Source organism: Tachypleus tridentatus, chromosome 13 (assembly GCF_004210375.1).
Source record: "Tachypleus tridentatus isolate NWPU-2018 chromosome 13, ASM421037v1, whole genome shotgun sequence".
Classification (NCBI taxonomy): domain Eukaryota; kingdom Metazoa; phylum Arthropoda; class Merostomata; order Xiphosura; family Limulidae; genus Tachypleus; species Tachypleus tridentatus.
Window position 1 is genome coordinate 220,595,554 of NC_134837.1, and position 15,553 is coordinate 220,611,106.

The following is a 15,553-nucleotide window of genomic DNA, read 5'->3' on the forward strand; positions in this document are numbered from 1 at the left end:
TTTCGTTCTTCACTTAGGATTCAAATGTGGATTATAAGAGTGGTCGTAATATCCATCTGTCTGACAACAGTAGCCTAACAATTTACAGAGACCTCTCATAGTGACTCAGCAATAACTCTGAGGGCTTATAATGCAAAAAATATTGGACTGATAGTCAACTGTGTAGATTTTGATCAACACTAAACAAAGATATTTACCGTGAGTGGTGATGACCAGCAGGGTGTTTTAGAAGAGTGATGACCAAATCCCAAATGGGTCGTCTTGTGTGTCGCTAATTATCTTCTTTCCCTCTAGCCTTTCACTTCAAAATTAGGGCGACTTGTGCAAATAATTTGCCCTTGTATAGTTTTGCGCAAAGTTCAACAAATAAAAGTACTCATCATCTTGACTCTGACCATAGTATGAGAATTGAAAACATAAACCCACGTGATGCCGGGAAAACAGACAAAAAGTAATATTAATTTTTTCATTGTTCTTTTTTATATTGTTATTATATTTCATCTGAAAACAACTCAACAGTCATTGCAAATTAAACTTTCTATATATATATAAAAGAGGTTGAAAGGCATCAAATAATTTTTGTAAATAGTTGTTTCATACATTTTTGTAGTTAAATAGCTCGATTATTTTGGATAGCATAGTTTTATTAATTTGTAGCGCAAACTTTCGCAATGGGATGCTATTTGTACTCTGCTTGTTTACTATGGCAAACTGAACCGGATTTTAGCGTTATAAGTCCATAAACTTATCAATTAACATATCACAGAGGGTCGGATAAAGTAATAGAAAAGCGCTAGAATCTTCTTGTTTTAAAAAAAATAAAACCTAAATTTTGTGATCAGTCTTAATTAGTACCTTTAATAATAATATAAAACTACATTTTATTATGAACTTTTATAAGATTTATTACTTACCCAAGCATGTGATATTCAAATTAACGTTTAGGGTACTTTTAGAGCATTAAGCTGTCTTATATGTGAAAAAGTAAAGGAACAAACAAATTATGTATATATATATATATATATATATATATATATACCAGCGTTTTATTTTACCATAAATATAAAAAAGAGAACGAGTTAAAAATTATGCTAATTAATACAAATATGAAATATGAAGATAATATTATTTGGGTGTGCCCTGGCGAAAGAGAATTCAGAACCAAGAGTGCCTCGCGTAGTATTTTCGCAATATGTGATTGGTCAAGGTCATAGCATCTGAAAGACCCGGATGTAGAGTCAGCTAGGTGTCAGGCTTCTAATGGCGGCTCTCTTTCAGTGGTTGCTGAATTAATACGAATCAGACTTTGGCATTTTTGTTATTTTATTGTCAGTAATGCGCCATGGTCTGCAAAGAAGAGGTCTGTTCTTGGTTTATAGAACTAAATGGCTCAAAACGAATAGATTTGATGTGCGGGTTACTTAACATGTGCTTACCGCTGGAGTTGAGATTTTTTGGAACATATCTGGAAGAACTGGGAAAGAAGGACTTTTATCATTTCAGGGATGTGGAGCAAAAAGCTAACAACGAGAAAGATTTAAAAGATCTGAGCGTTCATAATATAAGAGACAATGTAACGAGAAGCAAATTAATTGTTTATTTAGCATTGCTGAATTCATCTAATCCTGCTTGTGCTAACACTTTCTACGAGATACTGACAAGTTTCAATCGAGAAACGGATAAACATGAGTTGTCAAATGGAGATGTTGCTAGTGAGATTATTCTGTTACTTACAATGGCTGTTCATCATCCTGCCTTTACATTTGAGCAGAAATCTGCTCTTGCAGAACAACTTCTCTGGTTAGAAAAATTGGTTGGAAGTGAAATGAATGAGGTAACTTACTTGCAACAGATTTCTAGCTTGGATCGTAAATTGCTTACGTAAAAGTGAATGTATTTGGTTTGCCAGTCTTCTTGGTGTAAATAAGCTTAATATAACAGTACACTTTTTTAGTTAAGATTCTGTGTGATATTAACTGGTTGTGTGTTTTAAACATTTATCTTTAAGTTTATCAAAATTCTGTTGCAAAATATAATTGAAACATCTGTCTTTTTTGCTTTTTTTATGCCAACTGCTCAATGAGACAAAGTATTTTAGTTTTAAATACAACTGTAAGATTAAACTTTGTTATATAATGTTTCAAGTTTTTAAGCTTGCTTATTAGTTTGCTTCCTATATATATATATTCGATGTAAACAACTTGCATAAATTTTGCTTTTTTCATTTCAGTATGTGAAATATAATTTTGTGCTTGGAAGAAGGTCATAAAACATTCTTAAAAGACAAGTAACATTCTTCAGATCAGAATAATGCCTAATTAACAAAACTTTTCTAGCAAAAAGCAGTTTACAGTGCACTTGATTTTCTAATTTGTAGTAATTACCATGATAATTTAGCTTTTTGACAAACTTCGTAAATGTCTAGCATGATTTTCTTTCTGTAGTGCAAGGGAGAACTTTTGTCCTGAAAGATGTTTTCCACATCAGAGTGTATTTAAATGATGGTAATCTTTGATATTAAATAAATCTAGGGATTCTTGAAGTTAGTATTTTAAATTTCAAAAAGCAAACTTTGGTAATACAAAGGTACTGTTCTTATAAACATAATTGTACCTTTAGCATTAGAATTCCTTGTGCCTTATCAGCCACTAAATAAAATTCTACCTCTCTTAAAAATATATTTGAAATGAAAGCATCTTCATTACCTTATTGAAGCAATTCTGAAAGCTAGAGTAACATAATAGTGCTCTTGTCTGAGAGAAAAAAAAAGCATGTCCAAAGGGTATTTTATTTGTTATCAGGATGCTACTCTTAGGGAAGTTAATTAGGAATGTTTATTTTTTCTTTATTTTGAACACAGAGGTTGCCCTGGGCTTTACCAAAGTCATATTTTGTAATTTTTTAGTTCTGTAGGGAATAAAATCTAGTGTTTAGCAACTTAATTTTTGTCAACATTCGATACCCGTAAAGTTTAAACATTTATTTCCTTCACAGCACTGTTACTGATGCTGTAATGAAACACCTTTTGATTTGATATTTATCTCAAAATATAACTGCTGATGATCTGGAACAGCAGCTTTCTAACAAAAATATCAAACGTACTCTTGAATACAATTTCATTTATGTAAATAATTTTGTCCATAAAAGTTGCCAAAATTGTATGCTGTTCCAAATAAAGAGACAGTATATCGAAATTAGAATTCCACCTGGTTGAATCAGCTTGTGGTGAGGAAAACTTAGCAGATATGCTTTTAGTTTAGAATTCATCATTTAACTTTTCTAAAAACAGGGAACTGTTATTTTTATCTGCTTTAACAAGCTAAAGCAGCCAAATTAAATGTGCAAAGCATTGCACATGGATTGACACTTCTACCAGTTTTACTACATTGCAAACATTACTTGTCATCAGTTGTAACAGCTGTATTGTTAACCTTTTGTTCAAGATCAAAGAAGATACACCCTTCTTCAGTACATCTATCATATGCATCTCATTTAATTACTTTGCTTATTAACTGAATTTGTAATTTCCCAGTTGTTTATAAAATGACTAGTAATAGTTATGTAGCTCTTAGTAGGACTTGAGGCCCATCTATTACTGGTAAGGGCAGCAGAAGATTTATTTTCACTTCAATGTTAGCTTGTCTTTATTCTCTTTGTGCAGGTTTTAAATTATCATAGGAATAAAATGTCTTACAAAGGATCTTGTATCTTGGTTGCAAAATCTTAAGAGAAGTTCTAAGGCCAAAATTGTCCACCCATGAGAATAGTCTTGTATCCTGAGACATAATGTAATAGCTTTTATCACTCTTCTCCTCCCTCCCTTTTTGCTGTTTCAGCTTCAACTGAAGAACGTGGTGTCCTTTACTGCTTATGGTAGTTTACCTTTAATCTCCTTGATTTTACATAATGTATTTTCTTCTTGGGTGTTTGACATTATTTCTTCATTTATAACTGACCTCTACAAATTTTACATATTGTATTCAAACTATCAGTTTTTCTTACCTCAATTTGATATTAAAAGTTAAATCCAGAATATTTTCAAACAGCTCATTTGTAGGATAAATTATGGTAGTTGGCTTGCTGCTCTATAATAATTTTATAACATTATTCCTGAGAAATTAGAAACCTGGCTAATGGAATTTCCAATATGTACCACAAGAGAATAATGAAATTGTATTTAGATTGGTTATACAGTACATAACTTATTATAAGCTTTCATGGAAAGGTAAGTTTGTAACTTACAATATTTAAAGCATATGTTTTTATTTAATATTAACATAATAAGGATATTGAGAAAAAAGTAAAAACTGGCCTATGACACAAATGATTTGTGGACAAAGAATCTTGATAAAATATAATTTTGATGGATCAATTAGACCCTAGTAGTTACAATATGACATCTCTTTGTAAAGTTACAGATAGTTAATTTTATCAACTTCTGTGTGCCATGTGATAGTTTAATTGTAATTAAACAATTAAGTTGGCTCTTGGTTTTGAAAGTTTGCAACAGAATTCTGTTTTCCAATAAAATCTTACCTCTTTTCTCATAATGGCCTTTCTCATCTCATGTTGAACTACTTGCTCTCTACTTCCCTTGATGCTTCCACCTGCCTTCAAATGATTTTCATGGTATAGTTGAACTGTAGCATGCAAATGAGTATGTGATAATCATTCTAAAATAAAGTGCAACAAACGCTCTTATTGCAACTGATTTCCTCTTATACTGTAGAGCTCCATCATACTTATTGGTTTGACATTCCAATTTGCAGTTGTGCTCAATTTTTCTCTGTACTTATAATTCTTGTTTGTACTTTCAATCAGTTATAATGTATTTTAACAGTTGTTAGTTTTTTTTGTCAGTTATTTGCTGCTTGCTTAGTATTTGTGGACTATTTTTCATTTTCATTTACACATAATACTTCATCATCTGTTATGAATCTAGCCACTACTGATCTACTACCACTTATTCTGGGTTCCACATATTTTGTGGAGGAGGTTTTGGCCAAGGTGTATTGCTAGTTGAAAACTATCTTATGATCTTGTACATTTTCAGAATCTCATTGACTCACTTGGTAGTGGGGGAATGTCACTCTTGTGAAGAGGATTTGGACAGCCTTTCCCCACAACTAGCTTTTGCTGTGCTGTCCCAATATGTACCACTGGATTTCCCTTTTCTTTTGGCTTTTATGGCATGATTTCCCATATGTGTTACTATTATCTCTATTCCATTCACTACCTTTTTGAGGCTATTCTCATTGTTCCACTGAAGAGTTTTTAGTGGATACATATACCCTTTTCTTTGTCACATTGGTATGTTTATCAACATCAGCCTTATCCCTTCATACATGGTTTCTTTCTTATGATTTTCTTTGCATGAATGCTCCATTTTCTTATGAGCTTTGTTTATGAGACCTCCATGTAGTTCCTTTCCTATGACTATTTTTGGGATATTCCTGATATTTTGTAAGTTGCACCTCAACATTTCTTCCTCCCTTTTTGTCTTTTCCAAATGTCTTCTATCCATATTCTTGTGTCTTAACCACTGCATCCTCTTCACATCAACTTTTTGAGACTTTTTGTAATTCATCAGGCCTTGGATCATTTCCTAAAATGTCAGTTAGTTATGATTCATTCCAACAATTCAATCATTGCCTCTTACATCAATCAACAAAGGGCACCTGTTCTTGTTTGCTTTTGAACATTGGATCTTTTTCCTTCTGGGCCTAATCTTCATTTTGTCTTCTTTCTTGTAACATCCCAAATGCTCATCTTGCAGTACATTGGTTATGTCATCCCAGTAAGGTTCTACCTATAAAGTGGTTTCTTCCTCCTGCAGTTTTTTGGTGGTTATGCTTCCTGTTTGGTCCTCTTATTCTGGTTGCATTTGCCACCAATCTCAATTCCTAACTGCCCCTTGCCTAGTATCTAATTCTTCTTCCTTTGGTTTTGGTGGTGACTGTCTCAGTCAGGCTTGGACCAGTTTTTTTCTTTATGCTTATCCACCTATACAGCTTTTTCATTGTGTTCTGTCTCTTATCAAAGTCATTCCATGTTTAGTTTTTTTTTATAATTACCTCTTTCTGGCTTACTCAGCCATGGTTTCCAACCCTGGACCTTCAGTCATTCCTTTCCATACCTCTTTCACCTTCCAGTCTTTTCTGCAGCAGTCTTTTTCTGTTAATCTTTCCATCACTGCATTCTGGTTTTGTGCACAGATTTTCTCTGGTCCCTTGGAAAATGATCCAGAATCTCTATGCAAGTATCTTTCCTTTCTTCTTTAAATGTTTTCTAGAGAAAATAACATTTTCTGGAGTTGCTTTATACACCTTGATTTCTCCCTTTCATGAGCTAGTGTCTCCCATCTTTCTAATTTTTTTTTCAGTCCTGTTACATATTTTCCTCTCCTTTACACCTATCTCTCTTGATTTACTTTCTCTGTTCAGTTTCCATACCTGATAGGAATCTCATTGTGGCCCTTACCCTTTTGAACTTTTAGCCACTTGCTCAATGTACCACTTTTTAAATATTTCTTACTCCTTTTCACACATGTTTATCACAAATCTGATATCTTTTGACATCTCTTGTATTCTTTATCACACTACTTGTGCAATCCTTTGTTCAGACTACAATTTGTTTGTTTGTTTGTTTCCTCCTTACAATGTCCAAGGTGTATAAAGGTGAAATTACCTTCACTCCTATTTTCTTTTCCTCCATTTCACATTTGTGTTCCCATTCTGATCCCCATCATCACCTTTGTCCAGTATGTGCTCTGCTTCTTTCCATAGATTGTAACTATCTTTTAATACCAATGAATAATTCCTTTTCATGTGATCTTACTCTTACTGGATGTATTTGCCAGCTGACTTGCCTTGCTCATTATCTGGGAATTTGTGTTTGATTTTTTAGAGTTTTCTTCCATCAAAGTTGTCATCTCACTTCTTCTCTGGCTGCCCATTTCCATTGTTTGTTAGAAGTGATTGTGATGTGCAGGCAAGCAGGTGGACCATGCCTTACACATTTGTAGCCTAATATCTGAATCATTTGGCTTCTCCTCATGTGGCTGTTGCTTGCCACCCATTGCCATTCTCCATATATCCTTTAGATAGTGAAAGGGTAAGTTCTTCCCTTTCCTGGATCCCACTTTAGGACAAGTATACAGGTCTATAATGCCTACTAAAGAGCTGAGATGTTTAAGACTGCTATACTTTGCTTTATGGTATCTCTCTTTAAATAAGACCTAAATTAGACACTACCAACTCGTGGATTATCATAATTAGAGCAGTATTGGGATTGTTGCCTATCCCTTCAGTCATAGTTGAATAAACTGGAGCTGGCTTGCTTTTCAGAACAGGGATTCATGGTCATCCATTGTACTGTCTTACAGTGTTATATTTCTCCAGACTACCTACACCTCGTCCAGTGAAGTATGGTAGTCTTAGTCACTTGGTTCCTTGCTGTGTAGGTGGTCAGTCATAAAGGCCTCCTCCTGAGTGATAGCTTTCACTTGGTTGATAGTAGGGTGGAGTTATTTTTTTGTGTAAATGGTAATAGTGTGTGGATTAGTCATTTTTGTAGAAATCATTTTGCAGAAAGATTGATTTAAGAGTAATCTGGTCTTCAGCAGAGTGGGTCCTTCTCAAATCAAATGAAAGTATTGAAAATTGTAAAATGTTATCTAGTTCCATTTTGTAAAGCAACAGAGGTAGTCTCTTAACACTTAGGAGTATTGGGTTGAGGAATAATTCGTGAGCATTTTCTCAAGTTAAAAAAATATATTCATAAATGAAACGCTTTCGCAAAATATTTCATGTCATTTGGTAGATAATTTTCTGCTCTAATAGATGGTGTGTTTGATTTTCATATGTCTTTAATTTTTGCTTTCATTTTCAGCTCATTAAATGGAATGTCAAGTGGACAAAATCGAGCATTTTCGACACCATCTGCTTTTCGCATTTAATTTCTTGCAATTTCGTTTAAAACAATGCATACTATATACCTAGGTATTACATGAAATAAAGTATCATAATAAATGTTTTGGGTGTAATGTGTTCATGCATTGAAGTATTGTATAGTCTTACATGTAATGCTTGAATGAAATTATTTAAAAACGCTCACGAATTATTCCTCAACCTAATACTTCAGCAATATAGTTGGGTTCATGATTTAACCCTTTGACAGGTTAAAGAGTGCATGTCACAAGCTTTAACAGTGTTACATTGAAAAGTTAAACTGTTTTATGATCAATATACAAGAATGAAATTGACATCCAAACATAGTTAATAAATATAATTTTAATATTACTAGCAGAAACATTACACTTTATTTTTTGTAATTGTACTGCCTTAAGATTGGCTGTTTATGTTAATTGCTACTTCACATGTAAAAAATATAATGAAACTCTCTGTGTACAGTCCTAGTGAGAATTGCATTCTTGTTGTGAGAATGGAAGTTTTATTTAAAATTGTTTTCTGTTTCACATGCCATAGTTATTGTTTCTAATTATCTGAATCTTCAATACCTCATTGGTGAATTTTTTTATGGCTTTTTGTTTGATAGCTTTCAATAGATGGCACCATATATCACAAATCTCAGTTGCAACTTCTGGCATTGGGATTTTGTATTTCAGTAACATAAATAGATAGATGTATAGCCAGCCATGCCATTGCTTCATTGTAATAAGTTTTAGGTTCTTGATTTTATGAGGCAATATTAAAAAAAGAATCTTGAATTTCCCTGATTGTAAGTAATGTGAACTTTTTCTTTAGATATCCCCTCTTTTTTTATTTATTTACTATCCCTCCAAGAAGTATGAAATTTAGGGTAAATTACTTATTTTATTTATTTCACACTTGAGTTCTTGATGAATGATCTGTTTCATTTCTTTTGGTATCGTAAAATCTAAGGAATCCTTAGAAGTATAGTTAGACATTTCATCTTCATTACTCTCAAATAGAATAATGTAATCAATACTTCCTTCTTTCCTTTTTATTTCATGCCTTTAGTTTGCTCTTTAGCTGTTTCCCACCTGCTTTTCTTGTTAGTTTGACCTATGGATTTAAGCCATTGCATCCACACTGACATTGATATTTGGGATATTTTTCCCAAGTACCTCACATATGCACTTTGTACTTTAAGGCCATTTTTCTTTTCCTGTATTAATATTGCTTTATCATGATGAAATCAGTACACTTATTTGCTCAATGTTGGTAGTATGTATCTGTTTTGTGGCCAGCTGTGGATATGATTTTCACAAATGGTAGGGCAATTGCCTACTTTTTGTCTAATCGTGCTTTGTTAAAAGTGTTAGCCAATAAACAGTTGATAGGAAATAAATTGAAATATTAGGTTCTGCAAAATCTTTGGTGTCTGGCCTGTGGAAGTACTGTTAAAAAATGTGATTTTTATGTACAACATACTTTTCACATTTGCGAAGAGATTAAAAGTTTTCATGAAGATGCACATTGTTAATTCTCTATGGACTTGCAACACTGAAATGCAGGGTTTGATTCCCTGTGATGGATATAACAGATAGTCCAATGTGGTTTTGCTCTAAAACAAATGGAACAGAATTCTACATTATTGGCTTGGTCCATTGTGTAAGAAACACTACTATAGGTGGATTATTATATACATTTATAGGGTTAATGGTGAGTAGAGACCTTAAAATGGCTCTAAAGCAAAACAAAATTATCAAGAAATGTCTTAAATGAAATAAACGGAATAGAGAAAATAAACAAGTTTGCAAATTGTAAAGAAGAGTCAATAGTTGATGGTACTATTGGTGAATATTAACTCTAAAATTTACCATTGTTGTATTACTATCAAAATGTTCCTAATCACAGTCTATTGAAAGTTTGTATGATTACACTCCTAGTTGTGGTTTGCTTTATTTTTAAGCATGATGCAAATATCTGTGGAAAAATAACCATTTTCATAGTGAGCAACTACTAGCCATACCACTTTATATTATGTCAGTGATAATACATCTGTAACTTAGACATTGTAAAATAAACAAAATGACATACTTTAAAGTGTTTTATGCAGATACACTAGTTGTGTGAAGGAATACAGTATTACTGACATACAAGCTCACCAAAAACATTTTTAAGATAATTGTAAATTTAGTAAAAATCTTTGCATTATTTCTCTTTTGTACAGCTTGTAAAGAAATGAGAAATAAGGAATGAGTATTTGGCTCAACTATTTTGGGATATCTACACACAGTGTTTTGTTTTTCTCTCTGGTTTGAAATTCCTAAATAAACAGTAAAATAAAATGAAGTAGTGATATGGAGAGTCAAAAATGTAGTAACATCTGGTAATGATAAATATGAACCCAGTTTTTACTTGAAAAACACTAGCTAGAAATCCACTCTTACTGAACTGTAAGTTTATTCTTAATATGGTGGCACGGAATTAATATTTTGTTCATTTCATTCAACTTATGAAAGACAAGTATAACACATTTTTCTGAGTGGTGTTGTAAAAAGTTTGTTGAATGTAAATGTGATAAGAAAGGAAAAGTATATTAGATAGGTTATAATAAGTTAATCAACTTCTCGTGGTAATGTTTTTAAACTCTAAAGATGATTTACTTTGGTAATCAGAAAGTGCAATTTTATTTTAATTTTCATGTTAATTGTAAAATTTAACTTGAAATCACAACTTGCATAGGTCTTCATTTTAATAACATTGAAAGTGTCTAGTATAACATGTCATATTAAGTTTGTAATATTTAGTTTTTATGCAAACTTTACAAAGGGAAATATTTTCAGTTTATAATTCAAATGTGTGTATAACCTATAAAAATGTGTTCATGTGTTTTAAGTTTTACTTATTGAGTGTAATTAAACTTGTCTTGGTTATTTCAGTGTCATTCAACAAAAAAGTTATCAGCAAACTCTTTATCAAGTGCAATTTCTTCAGTGTATAATTCAAATACATCTGCTCATACATCACTACCTTTGTCAGCTGTACCCCACTTGTTGCCTGCTGAATCTATTTCCTTGGCTAAGAGCATCAATAGTGTTGTAACAAGTACATGTTCCTTGGTGTGTCCAGCAAGATTTAAACCAGATCATTGTCCAAGAGGTAAGTGCTACTTCATTTTTCCTTGACCATTTGATATCTGATTCACAGGTGTAAATCCAGAGAATTTATATACAAATTCTTTCAACATTGTGTAAAAAAACAACAAAAAAACATGATTTTTAAAGCATTAACATATATCTCCTAAAAACATGTAAATAACAGTTTTTATCCAAGGTGAAGCTAAGGAAAAGTTTGAATTGATAGATTTTTTTAAATGTCATTTATTTAGAAAAATAAAAATTTTAAATGGGAAATTAGGCTTCAAGCAAAATCAAAATACAGTTCAGAATGTCTTAAACTATAAATTGGAACATTAGGATTGTTTGGTCCCTCAAGGATGATGTAATTTCTTACATAAACACTTAGCTTTTGTCTAAATGCAGCCCTCACTCTTCAAATATTCAACAACCTTTCTTAAACTCTGATTGCAGCATTTACCTTTGTGGATGACAGTTTGCTCCACATACTTCCCATCTTGTAAGGGAAGTAAAACTGCATGAACTGGGAATGTGTATTTAACAAGTTCTAGACTAAGAGATTTTGTCATACTGCCATCAGAATTCAACATTTAAAATTCTAATGCTTTAACCTTATTGTTTTTTAATAAATTTGAATGCATCAGCCAAATTACCCTAATATTTCTCTTGTCAAAAGAGAATAATAAAACAATTCAACATATCCTTAGCACACAAACCATACACCTATAGAATCTTCTTAGTAACTTTACTTTGAATTATCTTCAAAGGTTCAAATGTTCACTCCAAGTTAAATGTGACCTAAGACTTAAACAAAATTTACAATTCAATCATAGTTCATAATGTGAAGTAGTAAATAAAATGCAATACTTTCTAATCTTTCAAATCAGTCAGTCAATAGGGAGAAATTGTAATTTATCTAATTATTGTAACATTGTGATATGTTCAATTTTATATCTTGTTTCTTCATATTTAATTTGGTAGTCTTTAATTAGAAATGTTATCAAACAATTTATGACAAATTTCATTACTGTGAAGGAAGAATGCCTAATAAGTCAGAATATAACAAATTACATTTTTCTTATGCCAACCGTGATGTATTTGAAGGGTGAGAAATTTATTGGATTATTCATTTTTCTGTCACACAACTGTACTTAAATTTCCTATACAGTGACATTATTGTTGTGGATTAATTTTTTATTTCATTCATGTATTAAAGTATTTGTGTACATATTGATGTCGGCAACTTGGTTTTTCTTAACTTACTGTGAAATAATTCGTGATGATGAGAAACCCACTTCAAGTAAATATGGATCTCAATACAACTGGTATGTGTATTAAAAACTTATTAAAGTAAAGTAGAGAACAACATTTTGACCTTCTTAGGTCGTCTTCAGGTTAACGAAGAGAGTTTGCAACTGACTGTTGCTGGGCACATCTTAGGGGCGAGAGTGAAAACAGGTACAGGATTGTAGCGAGCATTGCAGTATATATTAGGTTATTAATTAGTGTTGGTATAATAATGTTCCTTTATACTGGTTTAATTTTGGTTTGAGTTGTATAAGTAGGGCTTCTTTGATTTGGCATTTCTTTGTTTCCCTACTTTGTATATGGATGTTCTATATGGTTATATTGTGTTTATTTGATTTGCAATGTTCAAAATTGTGTGAATTTGGTTTTTATTTCTCTGCTTATTTTCCCAACATAGAAACCTTGGCAGTTGTTGCATTGTATTATAAATAATGTTGGTGTTATGTTTGTCAATGTAGTTTTTACATAGTATGGACTTGAGTTTTGTACCTGATTTTTTTAATAAATGTAGTGTTTACTGGAATGTTTTGTTTTAAGTTATTTTCCATAGCTTTTTTGTCATGGCTTGGTTGTTTCATTTTATTTTTTAGCTTTCTGAAGTTTTTGAATTTCAACATCTACTTTTAGGTAGATTCCAGTGTTGAACTTTTGGTAGATCCTATTAACTTAAAAGCAAGATTTCTTATGGTATGTAATTAATACTTGCTTTGTGCCAAATGCTCTCAAGGTCATGTCAGTATGTTGGGAAATCATGAATTTCTGATTTTACAAACTGAAAACTATTGCAGAGACAGGTTTGTTTTTTTTTTGCTTATATTGTCATTTAACATGTAATTCATTTTTGGAATTTTTGCTAAGTAGCCAAAAAAAACAGTTGTTTGACCAGGATTCATATTCATGCTAGACATAAAAAGGTTAATACATTTGACCTATCATTTCTGTTTTTAAACAGTTTACCTTAGTGCTAGTTATTATCATCTTGGTGATATGTACAGATTGAAATTGCATTTGTATTTTGCTTATTAGTGTAAATGATAAGCAGTTTATGTATGCTATTTTCCAAAATTGTTAAATCTCTCGAAGTGTGTGGATGTACACCCATTATGGATGTATTATTTTTATCACTACAGATTTCCAAATAATCATACATGTATGAATATTTATTTACAAGGGATTTTTCAATCTGTACAATACTTAGTTGGGACTGTATGATTAATAAATTTTAACCAGCAGTCTTTTTTCTAACAAAAAATGTATCAACAGATATTTTTTTGGACTTCAGATTTTTGAGTTCATAGTTGGGAAATGTATCGGTGATTTTTATTGAAAACCAGAATCAACATTACATGTATTGTTTGGGCATGGATAAGTGTACAGTAAACTGAAATGTTTTGAGTAAAGATCTGTTCTAGGGTGATTGTCATCTCTTGGACAACACAGGAGGTTTATGCTGGTTGTATCAGTAAGTTTTAGTTGTCGGGCAGCTATTGAGTTCGAGTGATGCAACATGTCAATAAAAACTGTTTGATGTGGGCTTCAAGGTGTCACACTGCATGGTTGTATTTTCATGGTTATTTAATTATTAAATTTTAAAATAGGAAAGGTAATTTTGGGTTACCCTGTATATTATTCATGTTATGTTTTTTTTAAAAAAAAAGATCATGGTATTAGAATTTAAAATAAAGATTTTGCAGTAAGTATTATGGTGTAATTTAGGCTGTTTTAGATTGTGTTTTAAGCTTTTCAGGTGAATACAGTTCAGAATAATAAACATAAAAAGTTTATTTAATTGACAGGATTTTCCATTGGCTTGCATTTGTTGGTGGTAATGTCAAACTTGGTGGTTGAAGAGCATTACTATCATGCCTTATGTAAAGAGCCTAGCTTAAATTTGTTTAAATGTCCTTATATTGTCATCTATTGTACATTATTCACTAAAGAAGTAATCAGAAGCAAGATATTACTTAAATTTTTTGAAACACAGCAAAAGTATTTAACCCAAGAACTAAGAATCCTGGTAATGACCCTTTTTGCACTCTTCATTGTTTAGTTCCAGTAGTATACAATAAAACTCTTGGGTTAAAAGATGCAAGGAATTTTCAAAAGCCAAAAAAGGCTGCTCCTATTAGTTCTTGAGTGACTTTCCTTTTATTTGTATGCACAAACTCTTCTGCAGACAGCAGATATCCCCATGGGGCTTCACTGTAAGTTCTTAGAATATAGTTAAATGTTGGAAAGCTTCCATATCAATGTTGTTGTCAAACCTTCTTATAGTAAGTGGAATTGAGTTGTTTTTTCCAAAAATAAGTTGCTTTAATATTTGGAGAGGTGCAGGTTGCCTTTTTTTTTTTTAATATAATACACACAGTAAAATGGTTATAGGAGTGAATTTGGTGATTGATTGGATTAGTGAATACCCCACATCAGTACAGTTTTAGAATCATCCAGTTCCTGCTGCTGATCAATTAAAACACTCACATTTTGGATCTTTTTGGTCCACCTGTAACACATTCTATATAACAATTAACTCATGCAAATCACCATTCTGAGGATGAGCAATAAAAAGCAGTGCTATTTGTTGTGAGATTTGGCAGTGTTGTTCCATATACTGAACTGTGTTTTAAGGTCCCAACTTTCTGTTTTGTTTATGTATATTGTAGTTAAACATTGCTACAAGTCAGGGAACAATTAGCAAATTTGATTTGTAAAGTGAATCATTTTATTACATGTAAAAACCTTTATGAAATGTTTTTCAAATTTGAGGTAATTTTTATTTAATTTCTGAACATTAAAACACAAAATTGCTATCAGAATTATAATTAGAGCCCATATTCTACTGAGATCAGTCATGAGTTTTAAGTGACAACTTATTATTATACGTGTGTGTGTGTATGAATTAAGGAAGGTTAAAAAAAAAATAACTGAAGAACACATCATGTGTTCTAACAGCTAGTTGCAACCACAACTGTATCTTGTGTTTCATTGTGAACTCAAGGCTTTAAATTTAGTAGTATATTTTAGAACTTAAACAGTATAACAGATTTTATATTTCATTTATATACTTTAGTAAATGCATTTTTTTCTCAAATAATTGATGAATTTATTTCTGGAAATTATTTAACACATGAAAGACTTTGACTTTAACAAAGTTGAAGTAAATGTTGAGTTTGATTTCTA

At 31.7% G+C, this 15,553-nt stretch overlaps 1 protein-coding gene across 1 annotated transcript in view; it reads left to right on the top strand.

Moving 5' to 3' along the window:
- The first annotated feature begins 1,210 nt into the window (after positions 1-1,210).
- Positions 1,211-15,553, top strand: part of LOC143240679 (uncharacterized) — a 46,855-nt gene continuing 32,512 nt past the window's right edge. The window contains exons 1-2 of the mRNA XM_076483505.1: positions 1,211-1,834; positions 10,871-11,090. Coding sequence (XP_076339620.1) covers positions 1,343-1,834; positions 10,871-11,090 — 712 coding nt within the window. The 5' untranslated portion in view covers positions 1,211-1,342. The remainder of the gene's footprint in view (positions 1,835-10,870; positions 11,091-15,553) is intronic.